This window comes from Ornithorhynchus anatinus, chromosome 3, assembly GCF_004115215.2.
Source record: "Ornithorhynchus anatinus isolate Pmale09 chromosome 3, mOrnAna1.pri.v4, whole genome shotgun sequence".
Classification (NCBI taxonomy): Eukaryota; Metazoa; Chordata; class Mammalia; order Monotremata; family Ornithorhynchidae; genus Ornithorhynchus; species Ornithorhynchus anatinus.
Window position 1 is genome coordinate 29,037,704 of NC_041730.1, and position 24,858 is coordinate 29,062,561.

A 24,858-nucleotide genomic window follows, 5' to 3' on the forward strand; every position below is an offset into this window, starting at 1 on the left:
CACACTTCCCACTCACTTTCCTCCTTTTACCAATCTCGTAGGGTGGAGTAATGGCAATGAAATCAATTATCATTTTTTTCAGGGGCAGCTGGGTAGGAGAGGGCAAGGACAAGTAATCAACCCTAAAAGCACTCTTCTCTATTACATGCTCAGAGTTCTTATGCTGCTCCCAGAGTCAATCAATCAATCGTATTTACCAAAAGCTCACTGTGTACAGAACACTGTACTAAGTGCTTGGGAAAGTAAGAGTGAGCTTCCGCCCACAAGGAGCTTACTATCTATAACTTTAACCATCCCCCAGGGCTAGATCAAATATTTTCTGACTGATACTTCTCAAAATCCAAAAAGCTAAATGTAACATGTAATAATAATGTAATAAATGTAATGACAGACAGCTCAGAAGCTCACATAAAATCCCACAGAACAAGGGGGCTTAAATTTTTCCTCTGCCATCAACCAGACCTTTTCCATCCAAAAGAGATTCTTATTCTTCTGGAATTGAACCCTCTGCATTGCAAACACCTAAACCTAAACATGAATTTGAAAATATGACCAAGTTTTCAAGCGATATTGTAATCCATAGTAACCTCCCATATATTTTTAAATGGGAGTTAAAATTGATGCCGCTTGTTGAAGATAAAACAACAGTATTCATCTCTAAGGCCTTCACCCCTGCTTTCCCCAGGGCCCTGTTCTCTAAAACATAGTGCTGAAGAAAATATATTAGGCATTGTGTTTTAGAGGAAAGACACAGAACTGGGAGTCAGGCGACGGAGGCTCTAAGCACTGCCCTTTTAATTGCCTTCTTTGTGACCATTTTGCCTTCTTTGTGACCATGAGCAATTCACTTCACTCTCCATGACTCGGTTTCCTCATCTGTAAAAGAAGGATTCTCCCTCTCCCAACAAATACTACAATTGCTATTAAGATTAATGACCATACTGAAAAGATACTTTTTTTCAAACTTTAAACTTTTATTGTAAATACTTAAAATGGAAAACAATAAGTAACAACACTGATAAGCAAGAATCGAGAGAAATGATGCTGCAAAAAATTTTGTTCAAGTCAGAAACAATAACTTGTAAATATAGTTTTCAGAGCATACCTAGTTTTAACCCTCAATAATTGACCAAACACAAGCTTAATTTTAAAATTATTAAGGAAGCTATTAGCAAATACACATTGAAATGATTTCACAAAGGAGAATTTGCTGCCATTTCACTCACAAAATGATCAGCCGAAATAGTTAAACTAATTAATGTAGGTGAGAGAAAATTGAATTTTTGATAGGTATGATGAATTCAAGCATCCTCCCTTATTTAAAGTATGTTATCAACAGAACAGATCTTTCAGGCAGTAAGTGATGATGATGATGATGCTGTTGGTATTTGTTAAGCGCTTACTATGTGCAAAGCACTGTTCTAAGCGCTGGGGTAGACACAAGGGAATCAGGTTGTCCCACGTGGGGCTCACAGTCTTAATCCCCATTTTACAGATGAGGTAACTGAGGCACAGAGAAGTGAAGTGACTTGCCCAAAGTCATACAGCTGACAAGTGGCAGATCCAGGATTCGAACCCATGGCCTCTGACTCCAAAGCCCGTGCTCTTTCCACTGAGCCATGCTGCTTCTCTATGCCAGTTTGACTGCTGTGCAGCTGACAAAATCTTTCTTGGCCGATATTTGGAGTTTCAAATTCTCTTTGACATAATGAGAATTCAGAACTTTCAACCTGAAATTTCTATCACAAACTGAATCTTGCAAAAGCAAATTGAGGCAAGACTAAATTCCAGTTCACCTGGAAGAAAATGCTGTATTTCCCTCCTGCTTTAGCTTCTATGTACATGTCTATTAATCCCAGAAGCCTGTTTGACCTCAAACTCACCATCCATCAATTTTCATCAAGCATTATCACTAGACTCTCCTAGACTCTCCAGCGTACCTTGGTGGGTTGGAAGTGTAATGTCTAGAATAAGGTTTCACAGGAGAATAATGCATTGCACTTCGATAGTCCCAGTCCATGCTTCAGAAAGCAGCTTTGTTCTGTGTGGTGAATTTCCCTGGAGTATGTTATTGCATTTACAGTAGGCATTGTTAAAAATAAAATTCAAGTATAAAACAAGTGTATGGGATATTGCAATCTCAACAGCGAGGAAAAATCCACAGTATTTGTGCATATTGAAATGTATCTGCAACCAAATAGTTCTTTTTCAGAATGTGATGTGATTAGGGAATTATGGGATGAGCAAAGTTATAAATCATGCTCTTAGTCACAAGCATTCAAGATAGTTCCTACAATAGTACAAAAAAGGAGAATTTAATGCTGGGAAAACATACGACAAAATCAGCAGTGTGCTATTAAAAGAAAGGGTCTACAGACATACAGTATATTCCACTGTATGCATTTACCCCATGTATTTTGATTGCTCTTCAATTTCAGAGCACACTGTAAGGATTATTATTATTTTTTTATGGCGACAAATGTTTAAGAAGCCCAATAGTTTCCAAAAAGTAATATTAACAGCTTGACTCAAAAAGATAATGTTAAAAATATATATTTTTGACAACTAAATTATAACGCCATTTGATGGAGTGAATATAAAAAAGCAGTGCAAACAGCTGGCTTCCCAAAAGATAATATTAAAAATATAGGGTTTATTCCTGCATCAATGCCAAATGCACCCACCAATCGGGGAGAAAATGTCACTGATACATTTTTGACAACTAAATTACAAATCCCTTAGATATACTGTATATAAAAAGTGGTAATTATAGCCAATAAAATCAAAAGAAAGAAGTCTAATTAACACTAACATATCATTATGAAGCACTAACACATAAAATTTCATCCCTGCCATAAATTGGGGCCAAGCAGCAAATCCCATAATCTAAAATGGGCTTGGGGAAACTAAAAGCTTTTCAGGCTCTTAGGAGCTTTATTTCCACTTTCTACCAAAAGGATGCATAAAACCCATAAATAAAACAGTAAAAGTTAATCCAGAGGTTATGAGCTGTAGTAGTTATTTGTGCATTCATACCTATCTCTTAACTGGGCTCAAGAGTCTAAAATACCTCACAGAAGAAATACAGAGGTCAAACGAGTTTAGATGAGCTCCGCCTAAAAGCCGGGGAGGAAAAAGTACAAGGTTATAGTTTTCTATCCAATTTAACCACATGGAAAGTGGGCAAAGATAATAGGAACAGCAATTCACTGCAGAAGAGGAAGCTCTATATTTAAAACCAAATTTAGTGAAATGATGCAAGTTTCCTGTAAATGAAATTCAGTAGCAAGCTTGCAGCAATGCATTTATTTTATATTTACGCAGTGCACCATTGGGCATTTCGAAAGTCTATCACTCTGGTTCCAGTCAGACTAGCATTTCTCAATTAGCTTGGGGTTTTTTGAACAGTACTTTCTTTTATAGTCAGTCTTACTAAACGTCTGTAGCCAAAGGAATAGAATGAATATCTGGGTCTAATATATGGAATCTTTGTGTTTCTTTTTTTAAAATTTCCATCTTTAGATGATTTTTCTAAAACTCTGAGATTATGACAATGAGCATTGAAAATGGTCTGCTGCCTTAAAAACCCAGAGCTGGTGGCCTCAGCGCTTCTGCATCTAGGAAACTTGAAAATTATTTGGAAGGATATGGAATAAAAAGGAAAACAAAAAAAATTAAAATGGAGAAATCAAAAAAGGAAATATAAGAAAAATAGATGGTTAAAAAGTATATACTATCATTTTTAGAATGGTTAATAAATCATAATGATGCAAATTAAGATAATCTGTTTAGGAAGACTTCTGGCAACCTCTAGGTTTCACCCTCATGCCATGCATACATACGTCCTGTCTACTAGCTTGACACCCTGTAGTTTGAATCTTGAACTACCGAGTCCTCAAAAAGCAATTCCCTCCTTTCCTTTTCTGAGCTCTCTAGGGGGTCCGCCAATTAGAACCAACCGATACTTAATGATTCCTTAGCCTCCACCATCCATGCTTCCAGTACCTACCAAGCCCTTCTCCTCGGTGGGGATTACCTCTGACACCCAAAGGTCAAAGCTCCCCCAGACTGTGCTAAACCTCACGGCAACCCACAGGAAGATTGATTTGCAAAATCACCTCTCAGCAGGTTTCTCTATTTAGAATTCCATTGAATCTTGGGGCTCCAGAGAATCCTCCAAGACAAGGGAGCCTTCGAGACTTGATTCTGGGTTGATAGTGAAGCCTTGGCTTTTCAAGGCATTATGGGCGTTCATGAACTTTTGCAGGTATTTAGAAGTATATAACCAGTGATGCTTCAAAACATCCTCCATCTCATAACACTTGGACTGCCTGGCATTCATTTTTCGGAAACGCCTGAACAGTTTGTTCCCAGACTCATTCCCCTCACTAGCCCAGGCCCCAATGGAACCATCCCGCTCTATGATCTCAGGAACATGAGCCAGAGTTTTGTGGAAGTAATTAGTGATTTTGCCCTCATATCTGTATTTGAACTTGGTAGACAGGAGCTCGGCAAAGCGCTGTGAGTTGAAACTGTACTGGCACAGAGACTCCGGGCACTCTTTGGCGGGACAGGATGAGCGCCACACTGGTTTCATCTTCAGATAAAGGTCCATCAGCTCCCTCAGGGCTTCATGCCTCTCTTCACAGTGAACCAATTCACAGACTGCTTCGACTGTCTCTTTGGTCATCAGCTTCCTAGCAAAATTGCCATTCATCCTCATGATTGGCTTCAGCTTCATCTTCTTCCGGAGGTGTTTGTCTAGGGTGGCTTGCCATCTTTTCCTTTCCTCTTTGGACGCGTTGGGGTTCTTATATGCCTCCCCGATCTCCAGCTGGAAAATCTTATAAAACTCGGCCGCGTTGCCAATATCACAGTGGAGTGCGTCTATGGAAGGAACGGTCTCGATGAATGGCTTTGCCGAAACCCCTTTCACCCTGTCCCGCAGTTCTTCCACAGACTCGTGGAAGGGATTGGATCTCCAAACTTCATAGCGCTCCAGGTTCTCAGCGTGACTCCGGGTTATGGAGTGAAGGACGAGATTTTGAGATGCTTCCAGGCGGGTGGCATCACAGAGAGTGCAAATGTAGACCGAGCCAGAAGCCTCGAGACCTTCCACTTCCCGAACGAGTTTCTCATCATAGCCAGTGCCCCTAAAGATGAATCTGAAGGACCTCAGGATGCCTCCCATCTCCAGCTTCAATTCGCTGTCCTTCATGGCCTCTCTCTCTGCTATAAGTGGGCTCAAGATGGCTGTCAGGGTCTCATGATCCGATTCATCAGCCAGCATCAGACAGAGTGGTTTGCAGCACAGCTCTGAGTTGGGCTTGGCCTCTTCGAAGATCTTTACGTTCTCTTGCTCATAAGCCAGAGTGATATTCATGACGGTGAAAGAAAAGCGAACCGCCTTTTCAGGGACTGCCGGGCCGCTCCCGTGCTTTTCACTCACATCTCCCATCCCGTCGCAAGACTCTTTGATCACTACGGTAAAGGGGCCACTTAGGTAGTCATCGAGGTCTTGGGATTTCATGCCCTCCAGAATATCTTCCTCCATATCCATCAAGGCGGACACTAGGGCCGCATCGTAGCGGAACCTTTTGGCAATGGTGTCTACAGGGTAGTCGTCCACCGAGACTGGCAGCCCAGAGAGCCCGTCCATGATCCCCACCTCGGTGTTGGCCGAGACATTTTTTAAGGGTGGATCCCACTCGAATGGATGATAACCTGGCAAGAGGACCTTCTCGGCAGTGCGGAGGGAGTGTAAGGGCTGAAAGATCTGCCTGCCAGTGATAGCTTTCACGGTCCTGTACATCTTGTGGTACTGGCTGCAGCTGAGGAAGGTGTTAACGCGTATGGCGAGGCAAACGGCTGGCTGAAGCCCTGACCCCCTTCCTTGCATGATCGCTTCCAACTCGTCGGCTTGCCTGTGCTCATTCCTGGCTCTCAGCGCCAACAGGAACAAGGTCAGGCACACGGCCTTCACGTCTCCTCCCTCTTCTTTGTCCGCAAAAGCTTTGACCTGAAGCTTGAGCTCTCTCAGGCGGTGCTTCTGAGCTCGTCGGGTCAATGACAGGAGATGCTGGCGGGGCCGGCCACCTTTGTTGATGTGCACGTGAGTCTCTTTGGTTTCCTTGTGGCTCGAAGCGTGATGGTTGTATTTTTCCAGGCTCACCTCCTCGTCACATTCTTCAGCTGGACATCTCACCACCAGGGAGTTCAAAATATTCAGAAAGGATTTCACTGGGCTTTCCAGGTCAGTAGGAAAGCAAGGATACCGGCAAGAGGGGCAGTGACTGCCTATAACTTTGAGGCACTTAAAAATGCAAGATCTGCAAAAAACATGCTTGCAGGTGGTTTCCACCGGGTCCGCCAGAATGTGCTTGCAAATCTGGCAAGAAATGGATCTCACAAAGTCTGCCGGATAGTCTACCGCCAGATATTTGGTGCTAAGGTGGATCTTACTGCAGTTGGTAATCTTCTTCATCAGAATCTGGTGCCCATTTGACTTCCGAGCTTGGCTTTTTGCCTGTCGGGATTTCTTAGCCTGAGCTGGCCCGGTCTTGAGTTTTTTGCTGAGCTGCTGGTTTACCTGGCAGCGCTTTCTCTTGAGTTTCTGGCGCGTGGGGTGGCAGAGGTCACAAGCTGTTGTGTGGGGTTGCCACGCCATAGTGGCATTCCTTGGGAAATACACCTCACATGGGGCATTACTGAACTTCCTGTGGATGATGCTCCAGCAGTTGTGGCAAAACTGCGTGGGATGGATTGTGTCCAGGTCCCCTCTCACATCGATCTTAAAGACCTTGGAGATCAGTTCTGGCCAAGAAGTAGCTTTCTTTTCCTTCTTTCTCAGAAGGGCTTGAGTTTTCCCATCCACTGGTCCATGCACAGGGTGCTTCCTATTGTGGAGGTCAGCTTTAAAGGAAAATCCGCAGATGCGGCAGAGCTGCTGCAGGTTCGCCTGGTGCCTTGCGATTTCTCTTGCCTTCTCATCATCAGTGGGTTTTCCCGAGGCATTCAGAAGAGAACAGAGTCCCGCCTGAACCTTGGCTGGCTTGTCCAGTACTGCGCCGCTTGCATCTTCCAAGACAGCTGAAGTGTTCCCCAGCACAGACTTCTCTGGGGGTGGGTTCTCCTTATTTCTTGGCTGAGTTTCTACTGAGGAGGGTTTTTCAATGGATCTCACTTTGAATAGCTTGAATTTCCATTCAGAAAATTTGATGTACGGGAGGTCCTCAGTCACCGGAGTGAGGCCCAAGCTGGCGGGTATGGGCACTTCCATACCAGTAAGGACGCTGTACCTGATGGTTAACAGAGGAAGATGATTAAAGTAAAATAGTCCGAAATGAATGACAAACATTCTTCTAATGAAGATCCAAGTCAATAATGAATAACCCTTGGTGGTGGCTCCCATATAATCCATCAATCAGTGGTATTCACTGAGCACTTACTATGCACAGAGTGTTTGGGAAAGTACAACAGAATTGGTAAATAAAATCTTTCCCAAGAAGGACCTTACTGTCTTCAGGAGGAGCTTACGGTCTACAGTTTATTTTACATTTATTAAATTGAGCTACCCAAGTTAAGTGCAATGTTTGGAACACTGGTTATTAAACTGGCAACAGTCAACTTAGATTTTCCCCTTTTTTTTAAAGACTATCAGGAAGTTGGTTGTTTATTTTCTTCCAATCTGGCCATAAAGGAGTGATTAAATGGACTAGAGAAACCGTTATTCAACACTTGAGAGATTGTAATTAACTTAAGTGACAGTGCTTTATGATTATGAATGCAAACTTATACTTATTATTTTGATGTAAGCCTCAGTAATTAAAACTGCAAACTAATTACATTATAAGGTCATGCCTACACGGGACAAAGCACCTCATTTCCTCAAATTTATGAAATACCGCAGTATGATTTGCACTACTGTTGTAAAACATTTTGATAGGAAAGGTTAGAATGATTTCAAAAGAAATGGAATGCCTTGTTCGACCACTAAAATTAATAGCAGGAAGTTGCTTGTTGCTTTCCCAGGGCTAAGCTAGAAGAATCATTTTGTGTGACAGTGATGCCCAGAGCACTGAGGACGGTCCTCGGTCTCACCACCAAACCTTTGTTTATTAGATTCCTGAATGATTTAGCCCAACTGGTAGGGAGCTGATCTGGTGACCAGCACACAAAGACTCATTATTAGGTTTTATTTAATCATTAATCGTTATCATGATCAACACTTCACATAGTATTTTGACACATAGGAAACCCCCAGGAAGTAGGCAGGGAGAGTTATAAACTCTTATAAGAGTATATACTCTTATACCATACTCTCCCAAGTGCTCAGTACAGAGCTCAGTATATAACGTTGATTTATAAGTAGTATTATTGTTATTTTTTAATGTCTCCTGCAGGACCATGTATGTTTTGAGGTATTTTATAGAAATCAGGACCAATCTGTGAGTACACTCCTCCATCTGATCTCATTCTCTTTTATCTATCCTAGCACTCAGCACAGTTCTCGACATGAAGTACAAGCATTAAATAAATATCATTTTAAAAATTATTAGGGTTGTTAGAAGACCAAGCAACAGAGAAGCAAAGGGGGACTCCCAGACTGCTCATGACTTTGCCGTGTCTTAGAACGGACAAGGTCATGGGATGAACACATTTTGGAGCGCACCTGTGTACGCGCCATAAAATCAGATTAATTGCTGAGCACACCTGGGAGCTCTCCAAGTGACACCATGTGCTCTGTCACACCAGCTGGGAAACCCTGACTTAGACAAGCTTCACCAATCCATGCCCTCTTTCCCCAAGTAACTGAACTGTACAGATGCTTTTCCTGAGCGTGTGAAATAGACTCTCAATCATATTCCTACAAATTAGACCAATCCACCTCTTTGGAAAGACACACAGTATTCCAGAGGCCTTCCAGCAGGCGTTTCTTTTCAAGCCTTTCCTTTAAACTACTGAAGCTCGATCTAACTTTCATGCATTATGCTTTTAATGCTTTTATGCATTAAAAAATTAAAAGCAATTTTCTAAAAGTTGGCTAAAAGGACATCCAATTTGATTGCTCCATATGTAGAACATGATGTTCTTGCCATTCCAAACCATTTTTGAAAGTTTTATTAAACATCAAAATAATTCAAGCGTATATCCATTCACACCTTAATTAATTTGGGCGTTCGCAAGCAGGCCACCTCTTCAGTTCTGCTGGAAAGTGTTCCATCGGCCTGTCCTTCATTATCTTGCTCCTTTGGCCGGATTGCCCATTGTTCAATTTATTTCACTTGCCCGTCCGAGTTGGCTGTTCTGCCTCTGTTATCAGGCATTCTCAGCCCCCACTTAAATATCATTTGGGGGCAATACATCTAGACTCCAAATTCCTTGTGAGTAGGCAATGTATCTACCAAAACCATTGCATTGTACTCTCCCAAGGGCTTAGAACAGTACTGTGAGCTCCATTAGGGACAGGGTCTGTGTCTAACTAGATTTGCTTTTATCTACCCCAGTGCTTAGTACAGTGCTTAGAACATAATAAGCACTTAAATATCACCATTATTATTCTGCATAAACAATAAATATCACTGAATGACTGAATGATTGATTGACTGATGAAAAATAGAGAGAGCAACCTCTGAAACTGCCCAAGACTTTGGGCAAAAGAAATCCTTCCTGACTCCTGGCCTGTCTGCTTGCTACCAGTGTAGTGCATAGTAAGTGCTTAATAAGTACCATTTAAAAAAATGTACTGGCTCAAAAGCTATGGGAATGCTACTCTAAACTGTGAGCTCGTTGTGGGCAGGGACTATGTCTGTTTATTGTACTCTCCCAAGCGCTTAGTACTAAGCTGTGCACACAGCAAGCACTCAATAAATATGATTCAATGATTGAATGAATGAATTAACCCCTCCTGATCTTGTGTCATGATTTTTACCACTGACTTTCAGGGTACCCACCCATAGAGGTGATTGATTCCTAACTTTATAGTATTTTAAAAGATTGCAACAATATCTTGGCTGCCTTTCCATCCTTGCAGTCTTCCAAAGAATTAAGGTTGAATACCACAGATGTTCAGATTCAAAACCCATTGTTTCGATAACATATCTCTATTAGAAAACATAAGGTAGTGGGGAGAGGGGGCTGAGACATGTGCCTTCAGTTGGCATGCTAGAATAAGGAAAGATTGTCCAGTATCTTCTACCAGGGGAACCCCAATTCCCCCTGATCCTGTATGGTTCCTATTCTTGATAGCCAAAATTAATTCCAGAGCCTTTTTATCTGAGTGCATTATCTAGTCTAATACTCAGACAGCCTCTGATGAACGCTGTCCTGGAGTTACCTCTAATGCCTGAAACAATACCCAGCTAAATCCTGAAACCAAAGCAGAAATAGCAGCAAGGGGAGTTGAACCAGGCAACCGTTGTCTTTGTGCCACATGACTGCAGCCTCAGCACCTCTTTCCCAGCTGGGAGACCAGCTGCAAGGATGCTCATTTCAACTCTCCCTGCTAATTCATTTTGACGATCAGCTTGGAATCCTATGAGAAGATGTGCGAGGCTGTTGTTTTTAGAGTTATTACTTATTCACTCAGGACCTCCCATCCCTGCAGCCCCCAGAGCACTGATGATGGGTCAAGATAGAAGATTCTCTATGCTTGCAGAGAAATTGCTTACTAGTACATCTTAGTCTTGCCCAGAAACTTCAGAGAATTCTTCAGTTTGGACAAAATTTAGCATTCCTGAGGGGAAATCTTTAAAACCCTTCGTCCCCTTTGGATAGGAAAACATTCCAAATCAATTTCTTCTCTCTTTATTTTTTTTAACCAATAAAATCATCCCAGCCCCTGTAGCATATTCTCTGCTGTTCTGTCTGGCTTAGAACCCAGGAAACAAGGCTCAGGATTATCTTGTATCTATCCCAGGACTTAGTACAGTGCTTGGCACAAAGTAAGTACTTAATGAACACCGCATTTACTATACTTTTATAGCCTACATCCTCATGGGAACATCGACTAGAGTCTGTATTTTTCTGTGACACCCCCATCCCTTCGCCATGCCTCCTCTCTTCTTTCCCATGAAGGCTTGCAATTTTTCCACTCCTGGAAATTTTTGCATTTCATATTGCCTCCTTAAACCTTTAATAGATATGTTTTACCTTTGATGCACTTCTAGCACTGAAAAGAAAAATCAGATTTCTTTTCAGCCCCTTCTCAAAAGTTCAGATATTTTCACTGAAGAGCAGCAAACCCCAGATTTACTCTTCCAAAAGAGGAACATTATACAGAGCTTAAAAATTGCAGAGTTTTACCTTGCTCTCAAGGCTGTGTGGCAGTCTAAGTTCAGTTGGTACCTCTCAAGATCAAAAACGAGGTCCCTTCTCCTTCTCCTTCTCTCATGTGTTCTCCAAAGCAAACTGCTGAAGTATTTATCTAGCCCCTTGGGTCCTTCCCAGCATCTCCACACCACAACAATGTTAACCACAAATTGCTCTCAGCCAATCACAGTGCAGTAGCCCCAACTCCAGCTGGCACCTGGCTGACAAGGACCTTGGCCAAAGGGAGTGTCTTGTGGATACACAAGAAGGGTTACATTTTTGAGGTCTTTGCCTAATCTGAAGGCTTCCTGCTCTGAATTTGATATATTACAGATTTTTTAAAGGCTTACTAGATGTTAAATTCTTGCATTTTATTTCCAAAGAGTTTCCCAGCTCTAACTAGAGTGATGCGCTGATGCACGAACTAGATTAGACTGTAAGCCCGTCAAACAGCAGGGACTGTCTCTATCTGTTGCCGACTTGTTCATCCCAAGCGCTTAGTACAGTGCTCTGCTCTGCACATAGTAAACGCTCAATAAATACTATTGAATGAATGAACCTTGATTCCTTGAGTCCCAACTTAGAGTGCATTCCTCTCATCTCAGCATAATTTGTGTACAACTGATGATGCACTTCAGTGTGTTAGACATGAAAACCTCTAGATAACCTCTTGGTTTAAATGAAGTCCAGATGGATATCAAGGTCAAGCTTTTGAACTACAGTCTATCTATAGTCAGGTTGGAACACTAGCCAGAATGGCAGTCCCTGAATAGCTAAATTCAACTGCACCTTGGAACTCAGTCTTTGAGTCAGCTCTATCTGAGATCACTCGGAAAAATCCAATTTTTGCCAAGGACCTCAAGCTAAGACATGGAATTTGCACTATTATGGCAGAGAAACTGAAAGAGCAAGTGGATAGCCAATCTAGGGAAGAGTTGGCATCTTCCTTAATCATCTGCTGCAAATCCCAAAGAGCAGTGCAAATTTCAAACCCAGGCCCTCAACCAACTGTCCATTCCAAATGGAAGGCTGTAAATGTTGGGAATGCCGAAGACTTCACCAACATCCACATCCACAGCCCCTCCGGCCTGCCCTCTCTGAGCCTGCCACAGCTGCACCAGGCAGGGGTGCTTTAAAATAAATGCACTGGAAATGTCAGGGTCAGGAAAGTGCATACTGAGAAAGAAGCATGTGTCCAGAGGGAGAGGCAAACGGCCCTTGCAAATCTCCCCACAGTGTGGGTTGTGGGGTGTGGCTTGGGGAGAACTTGTGAACCTGATATCAACTCAAACCATAATCTATAAGAACACTTTTGAGGTTAAAAAGGGGCCCTCTGAAGCACTGAATTTTGAGGAGAGCTCTGAAAGAAGAAAGACTTGGTAAATGAGGAAGGGTAGACAGTTGGTGGCTGAAGAAGAACATGAGGAAATGGGAGTTTGTGAAGAGAAGTAATGCGGTAGCATTTCTGTGAAGTTCGCCACGGAGTTGAACCTTTATTCACCCCTACTTCAACCCCACAACATTTATGCATATATCCATAATTAATGCTAACATCTGTCTTCCCCTCTAAACTGTAAGCTCCATGTGGGAAGGGAACATGTCTGCCAACTTTGTTATGTTGTACTCTCCCAGGTGCTTATTACAGCCTGGGAAACAGCTTAGGAGTCAGAGGACATGGGTTTTAATCCTGATTCCACCACATGTCATGTCTGCTGTGTGACCTTGGTCAAACCGCATAACTTCTCTGTGCTACAGTTATCTCATCTGTAAAATGGGGTTTAAAACTGGGGTTTAAAAATGGGGTGAGCCTCCTGTGGGACAACCAGATTATCTTTTATCTACCCCAGCATTTAGAAAAGTGCTCAGCACATAGTAAGCCCTTAACCAATACTACCAATACCAATACTATAATTCTGATTATTACAGTGCACTTCACACAGTTAGCACCCAATAGATACAATTGAATGATTGATTGACACAAAATAAAGTCAGAAATGAAAGACCTTCCATCCATTTGCTTTCTCCCATTTGACCTCCCAAAACCTTCCCTTCCCCTGACACTTGAACGCTCAGAAAGCAAGCGGGAAAACTGCCTAGTTTACCCCTAGTGCATTCATTTAGAATTTACAGTTCTAGATGCTCTACGGAAACAACCTGGCCTAGTGGAAAGAGCAGGGGCCTGGGAGACAGAGGACCTATGTCCTAATCCTACTTCTGGCCCTTGCCTGCTGTATGACTTTGGATAAATCACTTAACTTCTTTGTTCTTCAGTTTCCTCATCTGTAAAAGAGAGATGAAATACCTGTTCTCTCACCTACATAGACTGTGAGTCCTATTTGGGACAGGGACTGGGTTCGACCTGATTATCCTGTACTTAGTACTTTGTGCATGGTAAGCTCTTAACAAATACACAATTATTGTTACTAAGTAGGTGTTTGTCAAAGTATTTTGAGGGTGGCTCTAGTATGTCATGCATTCCCAAAGAGGAATAACTTGAATCTTTTCAGGCTCCTTAATGTGGATAAGACTCCAGGAACTGAATTACTCAGTCAGAAGCATGCAAAATTGCATTTTCCTTCCTTATTTTCCATTCTTCCAATGATTTTGTGGCATTTTTGCTACTCCTTTCATTCATTTAATTGTATTTATTTAGTGCTTACTGTGTGCAAAGCACTGTATTAAGTGCTTGGAAGAGTACAATATCCATTTCTCCCCATCACACAAAAAAAAGAGCAGATGAAATCATTCTTTTTGTCTTTACCAGGTCCTTTTCTGTTTTTTAGAGCTGGAACTTAGTTTGTCGAATGAGCTGGAAAATGTCACCTTGGTTGGCAGTGGAAAGGAGAGTCCCAAACCTGTGAATTCACCTCTGATAGCTAGATCTATTTCCTTCCTTATACGTTTCCAACATCTCCACAGTCTAGAGAGCCTGACAGCTCAATCCAGAGAAATTCCATTGGACTCTATTGTGAAACAGCAAAATCAGAATTACCTGGGACTCCATGCTGTTCCAAGCAAATTAAAATTAAAATCCTTCAGACACATCCAGGCCAGATTTAGCAGGAGGCAAAGAATGGAAAGGGCAAATTGTAGTCAGAGAAATTCAGTGCCAAGATTCAGCCAGTAGCAAAGCCCGAGAGCTGAGTTATTAGCTTTGGATAATTCTGTTACTGCTGACACCCCCTTAACTAATGTAGCACTTCCAGGCATATGCCCCTTGTTTTTCCTTCTCTCAGCCATCTGTCCCACCCCCATTCACCTCCTAATAGTCTAGCTTCATTTAACCCCGACAAGCACTTTGAGAGACCTTTTCAAATACAATTCTTTCATGGACTGCAATGAGCTCCGGTTACTGATATCAATCACAATCTATTGCTGCAAGACATGCTGCGTTTTCCACCCTTATCAAAATCCAGCAGATGCAGTTTGCTGACAATATGGATTGGTTTTTTTTTCTAAAAAAAAACCGTCAGAACCTCTCTCCAGAACATATTACAGCCATGGATGTAAACTATCCTTATGGCTCAGCCTACTGTGCTTCCTGTACAGAGATGGAAGTGAGATAGCCTGGATTGTTAGGTAAGTGCAATGGCCTTTCAAACCTCTCTCCGTTCTTTGAGGGGGAGAGTCAGGGACTTGAGCTTGCCCACGGCACCTTCATGAGATTGTCTTGTAATTGTCAGTGTGAACCTGCCTGGGAGTACATTTTCGAGTTTGTTATTAATTGATAAAGCATTGGCAACAGGCCACCGCTAGCAACATTGTCAATGACCCTCTGGAATACGAAGCTGTTGTTGAGGCAGGTGTCACATCTCACCGGTTTTCTGTACAGCTGATGCCACCAAGTGGAAATCATTGTCTCTGCAAAATTTTACCACAAACGAGGAAAAGCAGGCATCTGGTCAGGAAAAGCAGACGTCTGGTCAGGAGAAAAGTATTCCACTGACTCTCTGGGAATTCACCGCCCAGCTTGATGTTCTTCTGACCTCTCTCCTTTGGATTACCAGGCACGCGCTTCTCACATCCTAAATGATTGAGGAAACTTTATCATCAAGAGGGATCAGGGTGTTTCAAATGCCATTCATAATGAAAATTGTGGTATTTGTTAAGCATTTATTATGCCAAGGACTGCACTAAGCACTAGGGTGGAGACAATAGAGCTGGATTCAGTTCTTGCTTCCCATGAGGCTCGCAACCTAAGTAAGCAGGAGTACGGGAATTGAAGACCCATTTTACAGATGAGGGAGCTGAGCCCCAGAGAAGTTAAGTTATTTCCCATTGATCACACAGCAGGTAAATGGCACAGCAGGAATTGAAACCCAATCCTGGGCCTCCTTCCGCTAGGCCTCACTGATGTCTCCTGAGAAAATTCTCCTAGCCTGACAAAGAGTCAATTTAATTAATCCAATAAATAAATGCATTAAGAGATGATAAAACTACTTTTATCAATCAATGTATGAATCAATCAATCAATCAATTCAGTTATAAACTTGGAGACTCCTTTTTTTCTTCATTCTTTGTCCGGCATTGAAGTAGTAAGTAATGTCAACTTTGATCTTGTCTCTTTTGGGAGATTTCTTACCCAAAACCAGTGAGGGAGAAATCTCTGAAGTGCTGAAAGTGCCAGGGAAACTCTTCTTTCCCATTCTTGGGTTCACAGTAGAGGGAAAGAACCAGATACCTAGAATGGTACATCCAAGAGGAGAAATACCTGAGTGTTCAGGAAAGAGTAAAGAGGCAGAATTGAGAGGGCTTCCATTGGCATTTATTTATTTGGCCAGTGAGATGGAGAAGCTGTCGTAGCTATGGGAGCTGTGGTATGGGTGGTGACAGCCATAATAAGAGAGGTGGGAAAGGCAGTTAGAGAGAACCAGCCAAGGGGACTTGAACAGTAGTCCTATCCTAAATCCTATCCAACACCTTTTGGCATACTTTGGGAAGAAATGGAGAAAAATTAGGTGCATCTCATTAAAACATTTCTGTGTGCCACTATACCTCTCTAGGGACCCATTCATTGCTTTCATTCATTCAGTCATATTTATTGAGCACTTACCGTGTACAGAGCACTTTACTAAGTGCTTGGAAAGCACAATTCAGCTACAGAGACAATCCCTATCTACAGTGAATGGGCTCACAGTCTAGAAGGGGGGTGGGGGAGGGCCCAGGTTCAATATTATAATTCTAACCTATCTTTCTTCACAGCTGGGAAATTGTCCATGCATGATTCTGGGCCATGGCAGAAGTGAAGACATGATGATTCCAGAAGAATCTTTCAGTGGGGGATGGCTTCCATTCTGTCATGTTCTTATTTCCACTACAAAGTCTCTTCAAGTTCCTACCATTTGCAGTCTTTCAGGAACACTGAAGAAATGCCCCTATTACTTAAAGTATTCTATTGTTATTCAAAGTATTCCAGTATCTTCAGAAAGAGAAAGGAAGATAGTTTATTGTGAATATCAGGTACCAGGATATCAATCAGTGGTATTTATTGGGCTCTTACTGTGTGCAGAGCACTGCACTAGGAACTTGAGAGCATACAGTACAACAGAGTTTTTTGTTTTTTAATGGTATTTGTTAAGCCCTTACTATGTGTCAAGCACTGCTTTAAGCAATGGAGTAGTTACAAGTCAATCAAGTGCAAAACAGTCCCTGTTCCGTGTGGTGTTCACTGTCCAAGTAGGAGGAAGAACAGGAACTCAATTCCCATTTTACATGAGGCAACTGAGGAACTGAGAAGTCCAGTGACTTGCTCAAGGTCACACAGCAGGCAAATGACAGAGCTGGGATTAGAACGCAAGTCCTCTAACTCCCAGACCTGTGCTCTTCCCACTAGGCAACACTGCTTCTTGGTAGACATTCATTCATTCATTCAATCGTATTTATTAAGAGCTTACTATGTGCAGAGCACTGTACTAAGTGCTTGGAATGTACAATTAGGCAACAGAGACAATCCATACCCAACAACAGGCTCACTGTCTAAAGGAAGGGAGACAGACATCAAAACAAATAAACAGGCATCAATAGCATCAATATAAATAAATACAATTACAGATCTATACACATCATTAATAAAATAAATAGAATAGCAAATATGTACATATATACACAAGTGCTGTGGAGAGGAGACGGAGGTAGAGCAGAGGGAGGGATTTGGGGCGATGGGGAGGGGAGGAGGGACAGAGGAAAAGGGGGACCTAATCTGGGAGCTGTTCCCTGCCCACAGCAAGCTTACATTCTAGAGGGGTTACCTCTCTATTCTCCATAGCTGGCAAGATATGAGGCTACTGAAGAGGCTCTTTGACCATGAAACACCTGAATCTCAATGTGGCTTCAGATCAAAACACAATACAACACAGCAGTCATGATCACAACAACACACCAGGTACAGGAGGCATCTGGGGAGAAACACCAAGACCACTCTACTGTTTACATTGATCTGGCAAAAACATTTGACACCCCCGGCAGATCTGAGTTTTTGCAATCGCGAAGAGATTTTCCTAAAAGTACTCTCTTTTCACCTTCATTTGGCAGAGAAAAGGAAATTTTGCATTATGTCCTCCAGGTGGCATGATTGATACAAACAGCAATCTACAGTTGTTATTTCTTTCCAGGTGCAGTGTGCCCTGGTGTTTAAATGATCAGTGGCTGGCAAAGCTTCAGGCTTTTCAAAACGTTGCCACAACCAGCCTTTTGGATATAGTAATACAAAGGATGAAAGACCAACTAATCATTCCTAGGGAAACAAGGACCTGAGGCTTGTTCTGAGGAGTTTTGTTTTTTTTTTAGTCTCCTGAGATGGGGTGGTTAGATAGATTATCACGAGTCCAGAAACATTATTCATTCAATTGTATTTATTGAGCACTTACTATGTATGTGCAGAGCACTATACTAAGCGCTTGGAATGTACAATTCGGCAACAGAGACAATCCCTGCCCATTGACAGGCTCACAGTCTAAACGGGGGAGACAGCAAAGCAAAACAGAACAAAACAAAAACAAGACAACATCAGCAAGATAAATAGAATCAAGGGGATGTACACCTCATTAACAAAATAAATAAGGTAATAAATAATATATACAAATGAGCACAGTGCTGAGGGGAGGAGAAGCGGGGAGTAGAGAGTGGGGTGGAGGGAAAGGGGGGAGCAGAGAGAAAGGGGGGCCTCAGTCTGGGAAGGCGTCTTAGAGGAGGTGAGCTCTCAGTAGGGCTTTGAAGAGGGGAAGAGAGTTAGTTTGGCAGATGTGAGGAGGGAGGGCATTATTTTCTGGTCTTTTGATGGCATTTGTTAAGCACTTACTATGTGCCAAGAACTGATCTAGGCAATGGGGATTAACTGTGAGCCTCGCGTGGGACAACCTGATTACCCTGTATCTACCCCCGCACTTAGAACAGTGCTCTGCACATAGTAAGCACTTAGCAAATACCAACATTATTATTATTAGAAATAAGATAATCAGGTTGGGCACAGTCCATGTCCCATATGGGTCTCACAGTCTTCACCCCCATTTTACCGATAACTGGGGCCCGAACCCAGGTCCTCCTGATTCCCAAGCCCACGCTCTATCCAGTAGGCAACACTTGTTTCATGTTGAGATCAATCAGTTCTTCCTGAGTCCTTGAAATAAGTGATTTCCAACCCATTTTTCTAAATATTTTTTCCTTACTTTTATTTCTATTGTTATTAATATCGTTGTCATTGTTGTCATTGTCCAGGCTTTGGAGGCCAGGTTTGGTAACTGGGACTGTGTAAGGAGGGTGGCTTGCAAGGTGTAAAGCTGAGATGTTGGGGGAGAGAAGTGGGGTAATAATAATAATAATGATGATGGCATTTGTTAAGCACTTACTATGTGCCAAGCACTGTTCTAAGCGCTGGGGGCAGGGCAGGGGGGAGATACAAGGTAATCAGGTTATCCCACACGGGGCTCACAGTCTTAATCCCCATTTTACAGATGAGGTAACTGAGGCCCAGAGAAGTTAAGTGACTTGCCCAAAGTCACACAGCTGACAAGTGGCGGCGTCGGAATTAGAACCCATGACCTCTGACTTCCAAGCCCCAGCTCTTTCCACTGAGCCACACTGGGGTATACAGAGTGGGGAGCTACTGCCCCTTTAGAACCAGCCCTTTTGTGGACTGAGCCTGAACTTTGGTTCTGGGGAACTCTATTGCCCTAGGTTAGCTTTGGGGAGGGAGCAGGTGAAAGGAGCAAAAACTATTGCATTAACTGATAGTGACCCTCTTTAACCTTTCTTACAGCTCAGCCAAAGGGCCACCAAATTGCTTTGGCAAACAGGGTGGGGAGGGAGGCAAGGAAACTCCTCTCATTCCATCGTATTTATTGAGCACTTACTGTGTGCAAAGCACTGTACTCAGGGGCTATTCTTTTTAGGGTTCTGCCCTATCCAATTAGTGGTCCAGGCTAGCTAACCCATTCATGTACCCCTGACGCTAGCTCAGACAGGGGCGCAACTTTTATTTCTTTTTTTTTAATCGCATTTGTTAAATGGTTACTCTGTGTCAGGCTCTGCACGAAGTGTTGGGGGACATACAAGATAATAATTATGGTGTTTGTTTAGCACTTTTCTATGTTACAGGAACTGTACTAAGTGCTTCGGGTTGGACACAGTCTATGTTCCACTAGGAGCTCAGAATCTTAATCCCCCTTTTACAGATGAGGTTAATGAGGCACAGAGAAGTGAAATGACTTACCCAAGGTCACACAGTAGACAAATCCCAGCTCCACCACTTGTCTGCTGCGTGACCTTGGGCAAGTCACTTCACTTCTCTGTGCCTCAGTTCCCTCATCTGTAAAAATGGGGATTAAAAAATGTGAGCCCCAAATTGGACAATCTGATTACCCTGTATCTAGCCCGGTGCTTAGAACAGTGCTCAGCACATAGTAAGCGCTTAACAAATACCATAATTATTAAGTGGTGGAGTCGGAACTGGAACCCAGGTCCTTCTGATTCCCAGGCCCATGCTCTATCCACTAGATTATGCTGCTTCTCTTTCTTGTTTTCTATATTATCATAACTTTCTCTCGTCCTGCTGGACAGGCATACAATAAAACCAATTTAACTGAATGTACTCACACACAGGAGGACGTTTTCCTGAAAATTCAAGGTGGTTGGGGAGTGTGGGGGGAAGGGCTTTCTTCTCAGAGCCTTTGTTTCAACTTGAGTCTATCTGCTGGCATGTTTCCAATTGCAACACTATCTAATCTATGTGCTAGTCTGTTTCACAGGCAGAGCAAGAGGCTCTCAGTAGAAGCAGGGAACAGGAGGTCGCCAAACAATTAACGTTCAGTGGGAATATTCGACAGCCTCTAACAAATTCCACACAAAGATTTCCAAACCTTTGTTTCAAGTCGGAACATACGGCTTTTGATTGACAAGCAGCAAAGATAGCTAGAACTGTTGGTTGGGAGAGCTAAGTGCCGTATTGCCTTGGTTTCCCCCCACCTTCCCATGTCCCCAACCCCAGGCCAACGAGCTCTAAGGAAAATTTACCAATCAATCAGTCAATGGTACATATTGAGAGCTTACTGTGTGCAGAGCACTGTACTAAGTAGTTGAGAGGGCACCACAAAACAGAGTAGACACATTCCCTGCCCTCGAGAAGCAATAAACTGAACTATTCTTTTGAGCAGGGAACATGTCTACCAACTCTGTTACAACAGCACTTAACTTCTTTATGCCTCAGTTACCTCATCTGTGAAATGGGGATTAAGACTGTGACCCCCAGGTGGCTCACCTCATTACCTTGTACCTATCCCAGCACTTAGAACAGTGCTTAGCACATAGTAAGCCTTTAACAAATACCATAATTACTATATTCTTCCATGCACTTGAGAAGCAGTTGAGAAGTAGGAGGCCAGGGAGTTAGGAGGACCTGGATTCTAATCCAGGCCCTGCCAACTTGACTGCTAAGTGATCTTGGGCATGTCACAACTTCTCTGTGTTTCAGTTTTCTCATCTGTAAAATGAGGATTCAATACCTTTTCTCCCTTTCACTTAGCCTGAGAGCCGCTTAAGGTACGGGGACAGTTCCCGACCTGAAGATCTTGCATTTACCCCCATATAGAGTACAGTGTATTGCATATAGTATGTACTTTTAAAAAAAATGGTAATAATAATAATAATGTTGGTATTTAAGCGCTTACTATGTGCAGAGCACTGTTCTAAGCGCTGGGGTAAACACAGGGGAATCAGGTTGTCCCACGTGGGGCTCACAGTCTTAATCCCCATTTTACAGATGAGGGAACTGAGGCACAGAGAAGTTGTGACTTGCCCACAGTCACACAGCTGACAAGTGGCAGAGCCAGGATTCGAACTCATGACCTCTGACTCCCAAGCCCGGGCTCTTTCCACTGAGCCATGCTGCTTCTCTACTATAATCACTATTATTATTATTATTATTATTGGTGTTAATCAAGTCCGGTTTGGCATTAAACCCGATTCATCTCTCTCTTTCAATCCACATATTCAACCCGTCACCAAATCCTGTCAGTTCAACCTTCACAACATTGCCAAAAACCACCTGTTCCTCTCCATCCAAAAGGTTCCAACATTAATCTAGGCATTTATCCTGCTCCGCCTCCCAGCCTCCTGTGCTCTCCCCACTTCAGTCCATACTTCACTCTGCTGCCCAGGTCATTTTTCTACAAACCTCTTCAGCGCATGTTTCTCTACTCTTCAAGAACTTCCTATGGTTCCAACTCTGCATCAAACAGAAACTCCTTACCATTGTCTTTGAAGCACTCGATCACCTTGGCCCCTCCTACCTTCCCTACCTGATTTCCTGCTACAACTCAGGCGGCACACTTCACTGCTCTAATGTCAACCTGCTCACTGTACCTCGTTCTCATCCATCTCACCGCTGACACCTTGCCCACTCACCACCTCTGTCCTGAAATGCCTTCCCCCTTCATATCTGACAGATAATTACTCTTCTCAGCTTCAAAGCCTTATTAAAAGCACATCTCCTCAAAGAGGCCTTCCTTGACTAAGCTCTCACGCTCTCTTCCCCCACTCCCTTCCATGTCATCCTTGCATTTGGATTTGTACCCTTTATTCATCCCATCCTCAATCCCACAGTGCATGTACATATCTTTAATTTATTCATTTATATTAATGTCTGCCTCCCTCTCTAGACAGGTGGACTTGTCTACCAACTCTGTTATATTGTACTCTCCCTAGTGCTTAGTACAGTGCTCTGCACACAGTAAGCACTCAATAAATACAACTGATTCATTGATTGAATGACTGAGTGCTTAGTGCAGTGCTTGGCACATAGTAAGCACTTATCCACCACTCAAAAGATCATTATTATTATTGGTGTCGGTGGCGCCTGCTTGGAGACCCTTCAGTATGTTTGGTACCTTCTCCTCGGACCACCTTTGGATCGTGCTCCAGAGTTGAGCTCTCCACAAAAGAACCCATGCATCATTTATTCAGGTCAGCTGACCGAGCCACCGCAGCTGAGCTCCAATGGCAAAAATTCGGCCCCTTAGCTTCCGTCCTCTTGCAGAGAGATGTCATTTGTAACACCATTATAAAATGTAATGGCATGGCCAGGGTAGCATTTGGAAGGCTGGAACACCAACTCCAGGAAGCAAGGGGAGCCACTCTAAACATACAGATCGACCTCTACTGTACTGTTGCCAACCAACATAGTTACATGGCTGCGAGTCATTGACGGCCGAGCAACAACGCATAAACCGATTCACAACTAGCTCCATTTGCACTGTTTGAAGCGGGTAGGTGGTATAAAATGGCCAGATCTTTCCCCAGCACCTGCAACATTGCGGGAGTCCCAGTTATTGGAGGTGAGGAGGATTAGAGCTCAGCTGTGATGGTGTGGAATCATTCTCCAATGAAGCTCTTTCTTCTGTTACATTGTACTCTCCCAAGCACTTAGTACAGTGCTCTGTACAGAGTAAAGCCTCAATAAATAGGACTGATTGATTCAGGAGATAAAAGTTGGGGTGGCTTAGTTACATAGCCCAGAATAGGGCTCATATTACTGGCCGCCCTATGTTATCACCAGATATGGGATTAAAAACTCCCACCAGGATGTAGCTGAAGAGTTCTGTGTTGGCCTCAGTGACCCTGGCTGAATCAGATTCCTAAATGAGATAAAATGGGATTTAATCAGTACCTCAGATTGGAAAAAAAATAACAACGAAGCATTAAAGTCAAAGTTTACAAGGTAATATTAAAAGCCACTGCCGCCCAAGGCAGATCCAAGCTGATTTGAACAACGGAATAATAATGATGGTATTTGTTAAGCCCTTACTCTGTGCCAAGCACTGTTCTGAATGCTGACAAAATTCAGTCACGGTGCGTTTTGACCATATCTGAAAGTTGTGCTTGGGTAGAAGGCTGGGAAAGAGTGCTTTGTCTAAACGACCCTGCGTTGTGTGTACCAAACACTGTGCTAAGCACTGAGGGGGATAATGACTGTGGTACTTGTTAGGCACTTACTATGCGCCAAGCACTGTACTGAGCTCTGGGGTGATATAAGCAAATCAGGTTGGACACAGTCCCCGTCCCATGTGGGGCTCACAGTCTCCATGCCCTTTTTCCAGTCGAGGTAACTGAGTCACAGAGAAGTGAAATGACTTGCCCAAGGTCACAGAGCAGACATATGGCAGAGCCAGGATTGGAACCCATGACCTTCTGACTCTCAGGCCCTTGCTCTATGCATTAAGCCACTCCAGTTAGATCAGGATGCTATCTAATATGTGGTCATGAGAGCCCAACCCAATGTGGGTGGAGTGAGAGTCGGGTAAACTAGACCTCAACATGGGCAAAGACCACATACGCACTTAGGAATGCGCTGCGCCCCTGCCTGCCTCCTCACCCCTTGCCCTCGGCACCCCAGGGGAAGCACGACCAGATGAGAGGAGAGCGTGCGAGTGGCAGGGTGTGTGCCCTATGCTGCAGCATGGTAGAGCATGGTCTCTATCTGTTGCTGAATTGTACATTCCAAGCGCATAGTACAGTGCTCTGCACATAGTAAGCACTCAATAAATACTATTGAATGGGCATGGGCCTGGGAGTCAGAAGGACCTGGGTTCTGATTCCTGCTCCGCCACTTGTCTGCTGGGTAACCTCGGGCAAGTCACTTCACTTCCCTGGGTCTAAGGTACCTTTCCGTGAAAAATGGGGATGAGGACCGTGTCTAACCTCATTATTTTGTATCAGCCCCAGCGCTTAGTAGACTGTAAGCTTGTCATGGGCCGGGAACGTGACTGTTTATTGTATTGTACTCTGCTGCGCTTAGTACAGAGAAGCAGCGTGGCTCAATGGAAAGAGCCTGGACTTGGTAGCCAGAGGTCACGGGTCCTAATCCCGGCTCTGCCGCTTGCCATCTGTGTGACTTTGGGCAAGTCACTTCACTTCTCCGGGTCTCAGTGATCTCATCTGTAAAATGGGGATTTAAACTGTGAGCCCCACGTGGGACAACCTGATTACCTTGTATCAACCCCAGCTCTTCGCACATAGTAATACCAGCATTATTAGTAGTAGTAGTAGTAAGCGCTCAAT

At 43.3% G+C, this 24,858-nt stretch overlaps 1 protein-coding gene across 2 annotated transcripts; it reads right to left on the reverse strand.

The window, feature by feature from the left end:
• Positions 1–1,562: 1,562 nt before the first annotated feature.
• On the reverse strand, positions 1,563–11,392 carry RAG1 (recombination activating 1). Of its 2 annotated transcripts, XM_007658562.3 has the most exons (2): positions 11,305–11,392; positions 1,563–7,298 (listed from the first exon to the last, which is right to left on the reverse strand). In XM_007658562.3, the coding sequence occupies exon 2, from the start codon at positions 7,277–7,279 to the stop codon at positions 4,139–4,141; it is 3,141 nt and encodes a 1,046-aa protein (XP_007656752.2). In that variant the 5' UTR covers positions 7,280–7,298; positions 11,305–11,392; the 3' UTR covers positions 1,563–4,138.
• Positions 11,393–24,858: the final 13,466 nt, after the last annotated feature.